Source organism: Ischnura elegans, chromosome 12 (assembly GCF_921293095.1).
Source record: "Ischnura elegans chromosome 12, ioIscEleg1.1, whole genome shotgun sequence".
Taxonomy (NCBI): Eukaryota; Metazoa; Arthropoda; class Insecta; order Odonata; family Coenagrionidae; genus Ischnura; species Ischnura elegans.
This window is the reverse complement of record NC_060257.1, coordinates 7,851,560-7,869,277: the sequence shown is the minus strand read 5'-3', so window position 1 is coordinate 7,869,277 and position 17,718 is coordinate 7,851,560. Positions and strand designations below refer to the sequence as shown.

The 17,718-nt window shown below is 36.9% G+C and overlaps 1 protein-coding gene across 1 annotated transcript in view; it reads left to right on the top strand.

The window, feature by feature from the left end:
* Positions 1–8,094, top strand: part of LOC124168829 (major facilitator superfamily domain-containing protein 12-like) — a 30,311-nt gene extending 22,217 nt beyond the window's left edge. The window contains exons 7-8 of the mRNA XM_046547158.1: positions 1,537–1,670; positions 2,393–8,094. Coding sequence (XP_046403114.1) covers positions 1,537–1,670; positions 2,393–2,532 — 274 coding nt within the window. The 3' untranslated portion in view covers positions 2,533–8,094. The remainder of the gene's footprint in view (positions 1–1,536; positions 1,671–2,392) is intronic.
* Positions 8,095–17,718: the final 9,624 nt, after the last annotated feature.

Genomic DNA, 17,718 nt, shown 5'->3' with positions numbered 1-17,718 from the left:
AGTTCTCACTTGTTTCTTCGGAAGGGCCATGGTCTGAAGACGAATAATAATAAAACTAATAAAAATGAAACCAGACTTTATTGAACCCACACGGAAAACACTCACTGGTTTTAAGTCAACTCACCGTGGAAAGTACGGAACCACTCGTACGATGTGAAGTTCGGCACTAATGCTATCGCGTACGGCGAAAGCTTACTGCAGAGGTTGAAGCATGACCATATGACTGCGCCATGAAATTTTTTGTTCTAAAGATAAGGCAACTTACCCATTCTTTTCTAATGAGCGTAGCGCCAGATGAGCAGATGAATTCGGATTGCTAGTAGGAAGAAACAAAATATCCTGAGAATACATTGCTTCGTTAGCAACTCTGACAAGTGAGACTTGTAGCATAACTCATAAATTGTTACCTGATGCCCTGTTTTCGATAAAAAAAGCTCACAATCAGCTGCGAGGATATCGAGATCCGCCAGAAATCACCATCGTAGTATTCTAACTATTTCCTTTCTTAAATAACGTTAGAAATACGTCGTGTTTGGTATCATTCTTTTTTGAATGAAGTGCACTTTACTAATATTTCAATCTAATAAAAGTATAATACCAATTGCCGAAGTTCATTGTTAGACACCTTTTGGGCTAATAGGCTGAATAAATTCAGTTGGCGAGAATCGGAGAGGCGTGAAACACGATTCTATTGTTCTCGTGTAACTTGAAATTTTTTTCGAAGCTAATTGTAAGGCCTTCGTAATACGATCCCTGCACAAGCTGGGACCTTTTTTTTTGTTTCGGAGAAGAGGAAAGCTTCAGAGGGGGGGGGGGGGGGGGGGGGAGGCGAGTGCTGAATGGAGGGGGATAGTGGATCTTGGGAAATGCGCTAATGTAACTATCCCACGGCTCTCAGCTTCTCCATATAGTATTTCAATCTCCTGGGGAAGATTGTGTCTGTCATTATTAGCCACGAATAACATGTTGTAAACACTTCGTCTCATTTTCATCAAACAATGGATGCGGCAAAATTATACGACGGGACTGCGATCTTCAAACGATCAATGCGGGGAAACAACACTTTGGGAACGATGGGTGCGGGAAAAAATTACATTGTCTTTATGGAACTTTATTCGGGACCAGGAGCGGCGAACGATGAATGCAAGAAAAAAAAATGTGGGAACAATAGATCGGGGTTCCACTGTACAACCATGTTATCGCCGCTAAAAATATCGGGAACTGGCAAAGAAAGCTCTCAATGAGTCCGGGAAGCACTCTAAAATAACAGAAAGTGTGCGTAAATAATAATATATTGTATGTCTTAGGTAAATTATGAGCATTGCAAGACATTTAAGAGAAAGTTTGGGTTATTCGTGTTTTCCGATTATTCGTGCCGTCTCATTAGCCCATCATTAGCACGGAATATCGGGAGTGTTACTGTATGTTTATAAATATTGTAATAATTCATTTTTTTTCTTGTTCGAATAAGTTATCATAATTATGCCTTCCTGCCTTATGTTAATCGTACTGTTCTTTTTCCTTTCCGTTCACCAGCAAATGTCTCATCACCTGCCCTCATTACTATCGAGATGTGCTGACATTCGTCTGTGGAGGATCAGCAGCCTTTGGACTCCTTGTGCTGCTGACCTTGGTGCCTTTTGAAATTGGTCGTCGAAGGAGGGGAGAAGGTAAGAAGTTTTATATAGGCTAGTCCACAGGATTTCTTTGAATAATATCTGCGGTGAACATCCTTGTGTTTTAAAGGTCTGGCTTTAGCGTCGAGACTGTGGCACTATGTGCACAGATAGCATGTTAAAGAGAAAGAATAATATTCCTGAAATAAGATAGTGGGATCCAGATTTTATGTCTTTGCATTTAATATTTTTCCATATTTATCATTTACTTTGTGAAGTCCCAATTCATTCTCTACTAAAACAATTTAAAAATTATCCTTATTTAGTGTTTCAGCATTCTGTGTTTTCCCGCTTTTACGGTTGTAAAATTTTCCCACACTTAATTTTTTATCCAATTTAACAATGACAGTGTGTGCAGATGATTATACAAATCTTTGAATTTCTTCATGTCAAAAGATTATATTTATGAAATTTTAGCAGGAGTTGAGTGAATCTATAGAGTTGGTACTCCTTATCAGCAATCTCCGAAATTTTGCTTACAGAACCTTAATTTATCAAAATTCAACCCTTTCATTTCAAGGAAAAGTATATATTATTTTTATTATATATATTATTCAAGGAAAAGTACCTATTATTCTTCCTTTCTCTATGCTTTCCAAGCTAGAAAAAGTAACAACTGTTGCTCAGCCCTGGAAAGGTGTCACTTTTTTCCCTTTGCGAGATTTTGATACGTGCATAATATCAATGTCTGCTTTTCTTGTCTGCTTGCAATATAGTTCTCAGGGCTCCATACCTGGTGATTGAAAATGACCACTGTTCTCTGGAAGACAGCAATCAGGTCGCTCCGTCATCTGAAAACGTCACAGAAACTGACGAAGGAAATGGCGCAGAAAACGTCTCTGTCCAGGCTAGCTGAGCATTCTCTCTGCAAGGACCAGAGGGCCAAGAATGGCGAGGATGACGTTTGGAGAATCTCCTTTCATACGCTGTGTGGTGCCATGCCGAAGTAAATATTGGTGCGTTTACTCTGACTTGTGATACATTTCTTAGGCAAGAACAAGTTTTGAATGCGAACATTAGGGGTAAGAGGAATTCTAATTCGAATGCTGTGATATTTTAGCCTCTATATATGTAATAGTGGGCCTGAATAGTGAGAAATACAAGCCATTTGATGGCATATTGCTCTTGAGTTCCGGATAAATGAATATACGTCGTAACTTTTGACAATTTTTATTTACCATCCCATGGATTTTAGCACATTTCTTTTATTTTTAAGGGATTAATCTTTAAAAATGTCCACTGCCCATTGCAATACTGATAATGACTACAATGTGTTCAAAGAAATGGGTGGTAAATAAAAGTTGACGTGGAAGTATGTTTATTTAACAATGACAGGACTCTACAGTTTAATAACTAAATTGCTTGCTTGATATCTCCCTATTTTTTTCTTATTTCAAGCAAGCAAGAAACTTGTATTTCAATGAATTTTCCTTCTTATAGCTTTAGTTCTTATGAAACTAGGGAAAAATGGTTTTGAGAATTGGTCAACATTCCATTTATATACACCTCTTTTTATTAGTTCTTGAAATCTATAGTTCCTTTCTCAATCGGTTTGATTCCTGTGAATGTATATTACCTCATATCACTCAGCTGATGCAGGCATACCTATCCTTGTTGTTACTGTGCAAGTCATGTCCTCAACGTATTTATTTTGTTAATGACAACCTCATTAGTGCAGTTTCAAGTGGCCTATTAAATATCAAATCTTATAGTCATATTTTATTAAGTTCAAAAAATTCCGGGAATATTTTTCCTTGGTAATTAACAAGAATTACGTGAATGGAAACCGTGGTGTCAGAATTACTCCATGTTGGAGGTAACTTATTTTGGAATTGCAAAGTATAGTTGAATATTATTGACTATGAATCGGTTGGTACATTATTTTTTGACAAAGGCAAACCATTGATGTTTAACTTGAACTCTGGTATGAATGTGAAGTATGGAATACCTTTGGTCAGGTCATCTATAACTCAGGAACTGTCTTCACATGTAGATAATGCTACATACTAATGATATAATCAGTTGGTGGACTTGTCTGAATATTTGTTGATGTGAATCTGACATTTTAATATTATTTGCCATGAATTTTCATATACCATGCATCTTTGTACAAGATGCCAACCTTGTTTTTTTGAGCAATGAGTTTAGGAAAATATTAATGTTGAAAAATTGGCTCAAAATGACATAATTATTTAATGGAAAAACAACAGCATTTACATTATCGTAGTGTGGATTGTGGATTGCATTGTACAGGTTACGTATCTTTCCTGTAGATATCATTAAAAATTAAAGTGTGTAGTTGAACTATGTATCCTCGTGTATGTTACGTATCATGTTTTTTGGGCCACTAAAAAGAAAAAAAACAGATGCATGCATTGTAGGTATATGAGGAAATACAGTATTTAAAAAAAATAACGCCTATTTTCAGAAGAGACTCAGGTTATCTGTGCATGTATTAACATGTCCATCCAGATGAAGTTCCTCATTTCGATCAGGGTTTTAAATCAGGGTTTATTTATATGAGCTGCGTTGCTAAACTGAGAGTTGAACGTTATTCAGCAGTCCCGATGGCATTGGAGAAGTGTCAAACAAGATATATGGCAAAATACGCAGGAATAGTTTCTTCTGCAGCATTTTATGGTAACATCTGGATTCTATCTTCCCTACTCTTTATATTTTATTGATCATTTCATTAAAACTATTTATTTTCAGAATTTGTTTGAAAAAGGTTTTAGCCCATGAAAAGTATTGACACCCTAACCCATTTATGGCTATGAGTACAGTTGAACCTTAGTTGTATGACACCATAGATCACAAAGAAATGTACAATTCATAGTGTCAAAGAGGTGAGAAGCCTTGCTTACAGGAACCTATTTACCATTATTTCCAAAAAAAACATCAAATGACATAGAATGTTTATTCATCTTGAGATGTCTTCAGTGTAGGAATTAATTTAAAATTTATTCAAAAAACATTTTCTGTGTTCTACGACTATTTTGTAGGCTTGAGCAATACTGACAAATATTTTGTTCTCAGAAAACACCCATCAAATAAAGGAAACAATTGCATGCTTCTTTGCTGTGAATGCAGAAATTAAACCCTATCTTGTACTTTTTGGTGCAATAAATAATTTCAACCATGCAGCAGTAGGTACATAGCATAATTAATTTTTTTTTAATTGTTACAATAAAATATAAGGGTGGGGATAGGCTGCTTAAAATGATCCTTGATTGAAGACTGTTTGCTTGAAACTATTCACCGTAGTCGCAATACTCCATGGGTCACAGTGTTGTACAACTAAGGTTGATTTTTGTGTAAATTGTGAGTTAAGGTGTTTAGACTTTTTGCATCGCACACCAGTGGAAGTTATTCGTACAACTGAAGTTCCTTTACACCTCTTTTTATGTATCGATTGCTATTATTAGTCATTATCAGGAGAGGGAATTGTCAGTGATTAATTGGATTTATGTGAGTACGATTTGAACAATGTTATTATTTGGCTTACATCTTTCAAATTCGGCACTGGTATGTGTGTAATATTCATTACTGTTTCTTAATGCTGACTTTTCATTTTTGCTTCCTGGGATCCTTGATTTTTATTGTTGATTCAGTCCTGATTTTCTGACTGATTTGAATGAATGAAACTGTAGTATCCATAAATGACATTTGTGTCATCAGAATTGTTAATTTCATATGTCCATTTTGCTATATTTGTCTATTGTCTTTGCAATAGTTTGATAGTTGTGATAATGAATTAGTGATTGCTATTATTCTTGCCTTTGTCTATGACATCAACCACTGGTTATGTTGCAGAATCTATTAAAATATATTTGTATTATCTAAACTTAGTCGTGCAATGCTGGAAAGTGATGAAATCTATCTTTGAAGACTAGCTGCCACCCAAATGTTTGGGGAAGAGAATTTTTATTGTGTTACTCTCATGATGAAACCATTAGATTCAAGGTTCATACTTCTTTCTGTTTTTGATGTCTGCACATTTTTACATCAGTGATATTTGATGTTTTATGTTATATTTAGAATCGCTCCTGTATTTCACCAATGCTGCACAGCAGTTGAAATTTTCTCTGATCATGTTACTAATTCTTCATATTAATTGACAAAACCATTAATTCTGTTATTGCTCAATTGTCGTTGTAATTGACTTGTAGCATAGAAAACTGTAAGTCTGTTTTCTGTAAGGCCTACTTTTGACTTAGTTCATTGCTGTTTATGCCTATCAAGTGGTAATGAGAATTGAATATATCATCTGCAAATACTTTATTTTTAATATGAGTATTTGTTATTGAGTTTTTATATTGTTGTACTTGTCTACTTGCTGTTAAACTTTGATGGGTTGAGACTGTGTAATTGATCACATAGCACAAATTATTTGCAAAATGTCTACAAAATATCTCCAATGCCTTGTATTAAAAATTGGGAAATTTTTCGTAACCAACATTAGCTTTATTCCAGAAATTCAACAGATACAAATCCAACCGTCCACTTTTTATATATATTCTATTGATATCTTTCTGACATTAATCCATACCTAAGGTGAAACTTAATTTGTAAAATATTGCTGTGAAGAAACCACTAGTCTCTGTATATCAGGTATCACATATTCTTAAACACCCTTTTATGCCTTTGATTGGAGATTTCTGGGTGAATATTTTATTGAATTGAGAGCATTTGTCTTACTTGGGTCATGTTTCCAGAATGCACAAAGAAAAGGAATTATTTTTCTGATGGTCTGGAATAATAGCCTGATTCAGTAGATATGACCATTTCACTCCTCATCTGTACATTAAAGTGGTACATATTTAGTACTGTTTATAGTGGCTTAAGAATAGTTGGGTTCAATGTAATACATATCAGCTTTTTAACAGTTTACAGTTTTTAATATTTCTTTGCTTTGAAACAATTTTGCCACTCATTTGTCTCATTGGAAAACGTATAGCTTCTTCTCCTCAGGGTTTTCCTTCTTTTTTGCTTGTGGATATCTAATTCACTACCAAACCTATTATTATTCATATGCATTCACGATTACCTATCTTTTTTCTCCAGTTCACCTTGAAATAATATTATGAGCCTAAAATGCACCTTTATTTGTGAATATCAAAAGCAGTAGCTTTTGGAAATCTTTTAAATTTTTACTTCACCTCCAATACTTTAATACCATATTTGTTTAAAGTCGTCTCTGGATTGATTTGGTGGAAGTTCGATATATCCATGATGAAACAAATCAAATGGTACCTAATTTCCACACTTTTTAATTGCAAATCTCAACAAGCAACCATACTTTAAACACATTTGAAACCGACACAGTTGTGTTGCATATTTTTATCAATAAATGATTCTCTCATCATCATGACAAATGAACAACCTTTAGATTTGTTTGAGTTAACTCTTTTTCCCTTCCACTTGTCCTTCAACGATTGTCTTCATCAGGCCATCGTGCCTCAAAATGTGGCCAACTAAGTTGTCCCATTTTCTCCCGAGTTTTTATCAAAGACTTCTCTTCTCTCCCACTCTTCTTAGCACTTTCTCATTACTTTCTCTGTAGATCCATTTCTATCTTTAAACAGTTCTCTACCATCGCTAAATATCTATTGTGTAAAGTAAATAATTTTTATAGAAATGAATAATAATAGGTTGCCCATAGAGTTTAAATTTCAGTTATATGTGGGTGATATTGAGATATTTTTTCAGACACAAATGTATGTTCTTACTATATTAGGCATTGAAGACTAGTTGTAGATGAGTAGTAAATATTGGATGCTATGTGAATGAAACCCTCTCATGAATAGATACTATTTTTTTGTCCTTTTTCTCGTAATCTCATTTATGCAAAGGTGATGGTAGCAATTGTAGAATCAACTCAAAGGATTATTTATATAGAATTGTATTTATCACACAAACTAATTTTTTATGTTTATAATATGGCGACCAATATTGCTCTGTTTATCAGGAGCAATTATTTATTTTTGTTTATCCATTTAGTTTAGCCATTCCATTTTATGTATTTAGTACTTGTTGGTTGCTTTTTAGTGAAAGCTTTACTAACCCTGTGGTCTTATGTAAAAATAATCTTCTTGTAATGTATTATAATTATGTTATTTTTATTATTGGCTCTTTAAGCATTCCCACGGAAAAGAAATTTATGATTGAGTTTGGCCAAGAGCTTTCAACTTAATGGTTAAAGTTCTTGGAATGGAGTATGTACCTGTTTTAAATAGATGTTTTAAAAATTTGATATTTTTGTGACAAATTGTACTGATTGTCATGAACGTGGCCAGAGCTAGTGATAGTGGTTGGTTCAATGTGCATACCTCTCTGTGAATGTGATACTTTTTCTGGCCTTGTGTGAGCCAATGTTGAAATGACTGTTACTCATGAATAAAATAATATTTAAATTATAGTCATTACATTGCTTGTTTTACACTGCATGTGAGTTGCGTATTTATGTCTCATCCAAGGTCTCCCATTTTTGACTTTGGGGTCACTTCTTACCACATTATAAAGGAGCTGTGGCGTAGCCAGGAATTTCGTTCGTGGGGTCCAAAACCAAGGGAGAAAATTTTTGACAGGGTACTAAGTCAAGGGTTTTAAACTAATGAACACTTGTCATTATCAAAATAACTTCATTTGTTAAATAAATATTTTGTAAATACATGATTTTTCATATTTTGTTTTCTTTTGTGAAGGAAAATAATTGTGTCTTTATACTTCGGGGGGTGGAGGGGGGTCCGGACCTCTGTCACTACTGTCGAGGAGTTGAAGAAATTGCAACTTTGCAATGTCCATGTGCTTTTTCACTTAAAACCATGGTTTTGCTAGAGAGTAACATTGTCATTACAAATGGTTACCATGGAAGTACAGTGGGTGTCCATGAAATAAGATTACTGCATTTTTCTATGCCTTTTTTTAGTTGACTCAATTTTTTTATTGCATAATATGTAAGGAGTACATGTTAGCTATTTTTCCACATTGTCGCTTTTCCATTGTATGTTGCTTTTAAACTGTGGCACTAGTGTTTAGTGTTTTGATTCCTTCCTCGTAGAACTCCACCATCATATCCTCAGTCCACTTACAGATCTCTTGTTTCACCTTGCTTTTGGTCAAAAACTTTTTTCCATGCACCTGAGCCTTAAATATCTTTTCCCAAGGAAAAATTATTGTCAATCACCATGGTTTCGCTGTGCAACTAGCTTAGCCGAAAATAACATTTTACTAGTGTAAAATATCCATTCCCCTGCACTTCTGCTGATTATTAATAAGATTACAGCCAACGGAAATCTTACCATAGCGGACCGGTCGCAATAATAGTGCGAAAGTATGTTCACGACCATATATTATCACCACAATTTGACTTATGGACAGTAGGTCGGCCCTTAATTTTCAGAATTGCAACTCAAAGAATGGATGAACGTGCGACAAAATAAAGAGAGATCGCGAAATACAGTGGATAAGAAGAAAAGAGAAATATGGGGTGTCAGTGAAAGATTAGAAGTACTCTGAAAATGTATTTTATTTTGGTTGATATCTACTGAAATTCATGGACAGCGTGAAAATAAATTGATCAATTGAATTGGAAATATTGTCATGGCAATTAAATTCTTTCTAATGTAAGACAATTTCTTCAGAGGCTAGATCTTGCCAGTGGGAGCATAGACTTTGTCGAGGAAGGGGAAGGGGTGGAGGGGAAGTGTCTAGTAAGTGGTGCGGGCCGTACCTCAGCGGCGCCACGGTGTGGGGTAGTGCCCTGGGGGGTGGATTGTATTACGACGGACAATATCTCCTAAACGCTTAGAGATAGGTCAAAACAAACAGAAAATCGGCCCTCTGCATTGAAAAGAGAACTGAGGCTGAGCATATCACACGACCATGCCATTCGCTGGGAGAACACACAGGTCCTTTGCCGTGTGGACAGATTCTGGGAAAGGCTGACCAAGAAAGCAATAGCGTAGTTTCCTTTGCCAAAGAAAACGAAAGGGGATGGGGTTGGTGTGGTGGTTAGAGTGTTGGCTTCACACCCTGTGGGCTCGGGTTCAAATCCCGGCAATGGCAGAGAATTTTCATTGGCTGCTCAATCTTTGCTTGAATGTTGTGTGGAGGACATTTCAAGGACAATATTCCGTCCGTTGGATGGGACGTTAAGCCATGGTCACCTTGGCGCCTTTCATTAAGAGAAGGCTAATGCCAACGCCGGGTTTCCCTCCACCCTTCCTCCCATACCCTTCCCTCATGGTGCAAATGATCTATGCTGTTGGTCGCCTCCTTCAAATACCATACCATACGAAAACGAAAGGCAATGATTGCGATTCGTTACCCAGCATTAGTGCATTCATAATATACAAATTATTTGGTTTTCGAAATCCCAGTTTCGACAAATGGCAATGGTCAATTTTAATCTCATTTGAAAAAGGCCAGATTGGCGCCAATGCGATGCCACTCCATGTGACGTCACAGGGACCTATGTAGTTTCTATACGAGTAGATAGGAGTTTTACATCGTCTGAGATTACCAATGCATGCATGAGGCACAGAGCTCAGGGAAACATGTCTTAATAATCACCTATTAAAACTGGCTATGGTCAGAAAGTTTTCTTCGTTTGATAGGGTATTAATAATCCTTATTTTAGCCAAGCGCTACCTGCTAGCTGCCTGCGCCGTAGCGGCGCTAATAGCCTTGCACCAAGGTGGCCTCACATAGCAGCTGCTGGAACCAGAATGACATCACATGGGCTTTTCCCAGCATTCAGCAGCAGCAGCTTAGCTGTCATGTTTTTGTGTGCTTGAAAATTTTCATGGTGGAGCAAAATTTATAATTTTCTTTTTTTTTGTTTTATCCCTCATCCAATGTTTTAGTATGATACAACCAACATATAATTAATTTTTATTAAATCTGAAGATGTCACCTGCATGGAACGTGTTAACAAAAATATCGCATCGATATCCATAGGCAGACTTTGGAGGGTGGGGGCACATGTTCCCCCCCCAGACGCTCAAATGATAGATGAGATTTTTAGCACAAATACTCACATATTAATTACTTTTATATAAAGTTGAATAGTATATTTCGTGAAGTAATTGTGGCATATTGTGTTTAATCCCTAATATAAGAATACATTTTTCCTGTAACACCGTGGCACCAACCCCCCCCCCACCCCTCAGAAAAAAATCCTGGATCAGCCCTTGTTGATATCTTATATTGTAACTTAAAATGGTGTTTATTCATAAAGTGCTACAAAATTCTTAAAAATGAAGTTGGTACTTCTTGCTGGTGACAACAAATTTCAGTGGCACTGAGAAGGTTAAGGTCCCATCCGACGAATGGAACGCTGCGTATGAAATGCTCTCCTCAAAGCATGGATTGGGCATTCTGCAAAAAATCTCTTTGATCTCCGAGGTTTGAACTGGGACCCAATGGGTGGGGAGTGAAGCCACCATGATTCCCCTCGATGAAACTTTTGTTGCTACCATTCGAGCCCAACCCTGAATGTGCATACATACAGCAACTTCATAGTCCTATGCTTGGGCAACATTACCCAATGTGATACGGAGTCATACTTTGAATGTTATGCGTAGTGTGTGTTGTATGTCCCACTGCTTCTAGTGTCTAGTTTCCTGGCATTAAGAATAATCATATTTATATTTGTCCAGAAGATCATATGTTATAGTGTGACACAAAACATAGGTATTGAACGTGTCATAGAATATGTTATTCCAAATAGTGTATTTAACATAATGAGCGTAACACCGAGCCACCAAGCAATGAACATACATACTTTGAAATAATGAAAAGTGAAGTACGGGCATATTTATGCAAAGTAAAGGATTGTAGTAATTCTCTTGTGAGCTGTAGAAACATTTACCCACTAGATGCCTTTTAAGGTCAGCTTTAAATCTTTTCACTAAGGCGATACATCTGAGTTTGTGAGGGATTAGGTGATAGACTTTTGTGCCCATAGCCATTGGGGCTTGTGGAGGTCTGTTTTTGTTTGTGGAGGGTAATGTGGATGTATGAATGTGACCTAGAGAGGTGATTATGGATATCCTGATTTGTCTTTAGTTTACGCACGATGAGCTTAATGAATATGAACATTTTAAATATGCAGAGACATGGTACAGTGAGAAGTTGCAGCTCAACAAACAGTGGTCGACATTTATCTCTTCTTGAATTACCCATGATTGTTTTGACATCAGATACATTTTACTGATAATCCTTCATACTTTTATTAAAATATATTCTCTTCATCCCCATTCCTATCTTGCCTAACATACATCCAGGGATGCTGACTTACAAAAAATATTGGGGGGGCCCAAACTGGGGATCTTTCCCCGTGAAATTGTACAAGTAGTGAGTTTGAAGTTTTTTAAGCATTTTAGAAGAGTCATATGATCAACATTAGAACCCTGACAACTCGAATCTCAATATCTGGACACTCCGGGGGAAATGGACAAGCCTGACATGTTTTTTCCTCACACCCAAAGGGAATTTTGGAGGGGGGTCGGGCCCCCTCAGGCCCCATGGAGTCGGCAGCACTGCATACATTCCTCCTACATGGTTTTGGCATCCCCTCCTTGTTCACAATCAGTATTTTTTCCGTCCGTGCACTGTGCGCATCCAAGGAGAATTAGCGCTTAAGAGTTCTACCGCGACAGCTGTGGATTTTCCCTTTGGATGCGACTGTAGCAGCTCTGCATGGGCGTTTAGTCATCATTCAAAGCAGTCTCTTCACACACTCTTTGCCTGAGCACTTGTGCCGATTGGTGGGAGCTCAAATATTGATTCTAGGTTGGCAATGATGTGTTGATGAATGATTTGAAAGCCTCTACATAGTACTACTCCAACTTTTCTCATTCAAAGAGGCTGAGAATACTTGGTGAATATGTACCAGGGATGCTGACTCACAAAATATATTGGACGTGGGGCGCAAACCGGGGATCTTTCCCCAGGAAGTTTTATAAGTGGTGAGTTTTAAGTTTTTAAGCATTTTTTAACAGTCGTATGATCAACATTAGAACCCTGATAACTTGAATATCGATATCTGGACACTCCAGGGAAAATCGACAAGCCTGACACATTTTTTCCTCGCACCCATAATGAATTTTTGAGGGGGCTTGGGCCCCCTCCGGCCCCATGGAGTCGGCCCCACTGGTGAATACATTAAGTAATGAGACTGATTTTCTAGTGTTCCATCTGGCAACACTTGTGGTGCAGTTCATGGAGGAGCAGGAGTGCAGGTAGGAATTTAGGCCTAGGAGGGGTTTTAGGCACAACTAATAATAGTGGGTCTGGAGGGTATGGAATACCCACTAGGGTAAGCGGGAGGTGTGGGGACCCTCTCCAAATTTTTTTTTAAGATAAATGGTTTAAAATGGTGAGTTTTACGGCTGTGTGAATAGTACGATGTTTTCTTTGAGAGTCATCTGTCTCCCTAATATTAGTTGCAAAATTTGTCATTAAAATTACATTAAAATATTTTTATAAAAAAATATTGTCTAAACTCAAGGGGGGTTTTATCCCCCAAAAGCCCCCTTGCTGCGCCACCATGGAGGAGAGACAGGTTATAATCTGAAATGTGTCCCAGGGGCACAGCTAGGAATTAAGGCTGGGGGGGGGGGGGGGGGGGTTAAGGTGCAACTAATACCGGGGTGTGTGGGGGTATGGAATACACACCAGGATAAGCGGTAGGTGCGAGATTAGTGAATTGCAGAATTTTAAAGAGAAACGGTTCAAAATGGTGAGTTTTACGGCTATCTGAGGGTTATTAATTTTATTAATCCTTCAACTATTCTATTGGTAATATCAATCCAATTAAGTAAAATGGATTAAACTAAAGAATTTCTTTGAGCTCTGGGGGGATTTTATCCCCCAACCCAAGGTTTTTTCAGTGAGTTCCCAAAATGAGTGGCATCAATTTCGAACGACACGCCACGATTTCTATCAATCAGTTTTTGGAGAGCAAAAGCATGTCTGTGGCTCCTAAGCCTCAGTATTCACATTACTTTAGTCTATGTGACTTATTTCTGTTCCCAATATTGATAAGTCACCTCAAGGGACAACATTTTTGGATATTAGAGAACATTCAAATAGCCGTTACCGACCAGCTGAGGGCTATTCCAGTTTCAGATTTCCAGCTCTGCTATAATGAGGAATGGAAAAATCGCGTCAAGAGCTGTGTAGCTTCCCAAGGGAGTCACTTTGAAGGAGACAATCTGAAATTGCAATTTTATTGGAATAGAAAAATTGGAAAAAACGTTTCGTAATTATATTACCTACCCGTCAAAATCACGGGTAGTAATTATTTGCAACATTTCGTCATTTATTTTATATATAGTCGTCACTCGCGTCACTGATGGACAAATTGATCCGAGTTTCACGGGGAAATAAGGTATAATTAGAAGTGTTAACGAAATTTAAATAAATGATGATGTTATATATCAAATTCATATTTTTTCAATGATATTCCTCGCCATTACAAACATAATAATGCAAAATATTGGAAAAATGTGGATCGCATTGCACTCATCAAAGCGCCGTGGACATTTTTGAAACCCGATTAAAATGCGAACGAAATCAGCCTTCAATAGGTTCGCATTCAGCTTCTTCTTTGCAGCCACCTTGGTTTGAAATCTGCTGTCAACTTTTCAATGTCCGTGAATTTGTGATATGTGTTTGTGAACAAAACCGAAAAGAAAACGCTGTGGAGTGGTATATTATGTACCTGTGTTTTTTTTAACTTTTATCCTCGGTAAACAAACCTTCGTGTGATTGTGGAAGCATGAAACTCTAGTGATGGATATTTAGTCGCACGAATCACACTGTGTATTGCTTCGTTGAGCTAATTCGATGTGTTGTTCGTGGAACGGAATGTCAAGAGTGTCCACTGCTGTTCAAATTCTTGCGAAACACAGCGCACTGGAGTGTTCAGCTCTCCTAAGAAGTGAGTATAATGTTGTTATTTTCTCATTACTAATAACATAGATCAACTCAAATGGACAATTTACTTCATTGTTTGAAAATTATCATTGTTTCGATTTCTTATTGTCCCAGTTTTCACTGTTTGTTTATTTTACGTATCATATATATACGTTGCGTTGGCTTAGTGGTGACCATGTGTCGCTGTGAAGGTGATGGATCTTGGATCGGTTCTCCTTTGGAGGATACTGATCATGTAATTTTTTTCGACTCGTTTTCTCGTTTTGTATTTATTTTCGGGTTCCTCTTCATCGGAAATTTGCTGCAACTTCTTCATATAATTTTTTAAATAGTAATTAGTCGTATATAAGTTAGGAATAGGGTAAGGGTGTGCGTATATGCATGATAAACAGAATAACGTGTTGCAGGGCCGGCCTTAGGGCGGGGCGACCGCCCCGGGCCCCGCGCTTTGGGGGGCCCCGCGTTCTTGAAAAAAATTAAAACTACGATAGTTTTGAAAACGCAATTTCAACTATTACTATATTACATATGTATATTTTTTCTAAATATGCTGCTGAACTTTTCATACAAAAGACAGGGTCAGAGAGTGAAATGAATTTCAATCTGTGCTAAGATTATATTACATTATTTCATGTTTTTATTATAACCCACTACATAAGAGTGATTAAACTTCAATGCAATGGTAAGTTTATTTTTATTAATTTATTACCATTTGACCTGCATGTGAAATTAAAACTATCATTTTTCATTTTACAGTCATTGCTTTAGGCTTACAACTAATTAACTTTCATAATCTAACTCATAAAAATGCGTACCTATTGAAAAAGCGCTCTTTTTATGTTTATTTTACGTTATAATTTTATGAATAAATATAATTATAAATTTTATTTGTATTATACTATTTTGAACTCAACTGCGTGATGGTATCATAACGGCGTAATTACGAAGTCTGAATTTGGGAGGGGAACACATACTTAGCCAGAGAGTGGTAGCGATTCAAAATGCTCGAGTTTGTAGATGGGGTATAGAGTTTAATATTTTAAGTGAAGGGCCCCGCACTGAAGGTTCGCCCCTAGCCCCGCACCTGCTAGAGCCGGCCCTGACGTGTTGTAAAGGGTGGATAAAAACCTGGCTTTATCTTTAATGTACAGTTTAAAGACTGACGCACGTAGTAACACATTTCGTGTGATTATTAGAAACTTCTTTTGTTTCGATTAATGTTGGTTTTAAATATTTGGATATTCATATTCTACGCACTTGCTTCGTTTTTTTCTGTTGTATTTTAAGACTTGCATAGGGGTCCATTTTATTATTATTAATAAATATTAGTGCCTTTATTTATCAACACGGCGATACCTCCCGTTGTCAATTGAGCTCATAACAATGATTCAACACTTTCCCGGCAAATGGAATGAATTTACTTTACTTGGGTATCCGCGCTGGTAAGCAAATCTAAAGCAACCAATCCGCAGTGGCGTAGCCAGGGGGGAGTCTGGGAGGTTTCCCCCCCCCCCCCCTCCACCCCCGAAATATAAAAACAAAATTATTTTCCTTCATAGTAGAAAACAAAATATTGAAAAGTCATGAATTTACAATATTTATTTATCGAATGAAGTTTTTCGATTATGAAAAGTGTTTAAATTAGTTTAAAACGCTCTACTTAGTACCCTGTTTTTCAATAATTTTCCCCCCAGGTTTTGGATCCCCCTCCGGACGAAATTCCATGCTACGGCGCTGAGCCAATCATTTAACTTTCGTATTTATTCGCACTTTTATAATTTTGGCTGACTTAGATCTTTTTATCCGCGCGGAGACCCAAGAAAAGTTAATTTGAACTCACATCCGCCTTCCATCGAGAAATGCGATATCGTTATATTTCATGGAGTGCAAATTGGAGATTATTATGCTTTACTTAAGGTAAATTAGCTTCGAATACCCTTTCCATTTTATGTTGTCAAAGTTCTAAGTCAAGGCGATCAAATAAAGATTCGGTCAGATGATGATGATGTGTAATTTCCTAATAGGCGCAGAGAGAAATACTTTGGTTCATATTATGCTTTCCAGTTGTGGTATTAATATGACAGTCAGACGTATGGTATGAGCTCAAATATAAAATAATATAAATAAAAGCAGTAATATTGATTAATAATAAAAGATGGATACCTTTGCAGGTCTTACAATACAACAGAAAAATCGAAGAAAGTGCGTGGAAAATGAATATTTATATAATTAAAACCAGCATTAATCGAAAAAAAGAAGCATACAGAATTTTTTCTGTTCCTTACGAGTGTTTATCCCGTGATATTTGATTCATTCATTCATTCATATCAGGCGATTTACTTTCTACAATTTGTGGACGTTTCTATGATCAAATAATTAAGATCGTTAATGGTAATCTCCTATTTTATAATGAAACGGATAATATTAGTGCAAGCAACTATATTAATATGATTGCCCACCGGGGAAAATCATTTGCAGTAATTGCATGAGGCTATAGTCTATAGGAACGTCAGAAATGAGTATTTAATTCTCATTCAGAAAATATTCTTTACCTTAAGGTGTTTTTGGATGACAATTTACTTCAATTTTACGAGAAAAATTAAGATAATTCATCAATCAATATTGTTTAGAGAATTCGTATTTACAGTCAGGAAGTCTAAGGATTCGGGTTCGAATCTAGGCCGAGGCGAATGATTTTTTTCTCAGTGGATTTTTCGCATAATTCGTGCATTGCGGATGACTCCGTATACTATACTATATATATACCGTGGCAAGTTCCTGTATGCTTAAATTCATAATTATTTTTTTCTACTTCATTTGGGTTTAACGTGCAATTGGTTTGTAACTGCATTCGTATTTTCAGATTAAGTACTACCGATTCGATCGATGGATTTTTCTTCCTCATAGGAAAATCCACTAGGATCGGTAGAACACTAATTGCTTACGCTTGGTTTCGCTAATAGTAGGGCTCCCTTCGCTTCTATAGCGTTGGGGTGTTTTTCCCTCATCCCCTCCCCTCCGTTCCTTCCCCTTCCCAGAGGCGTCGGCGGGCTCCCATCGCGGCGGCGCCTCTTTCCTTCTTCCCTTCCTCTCCCCC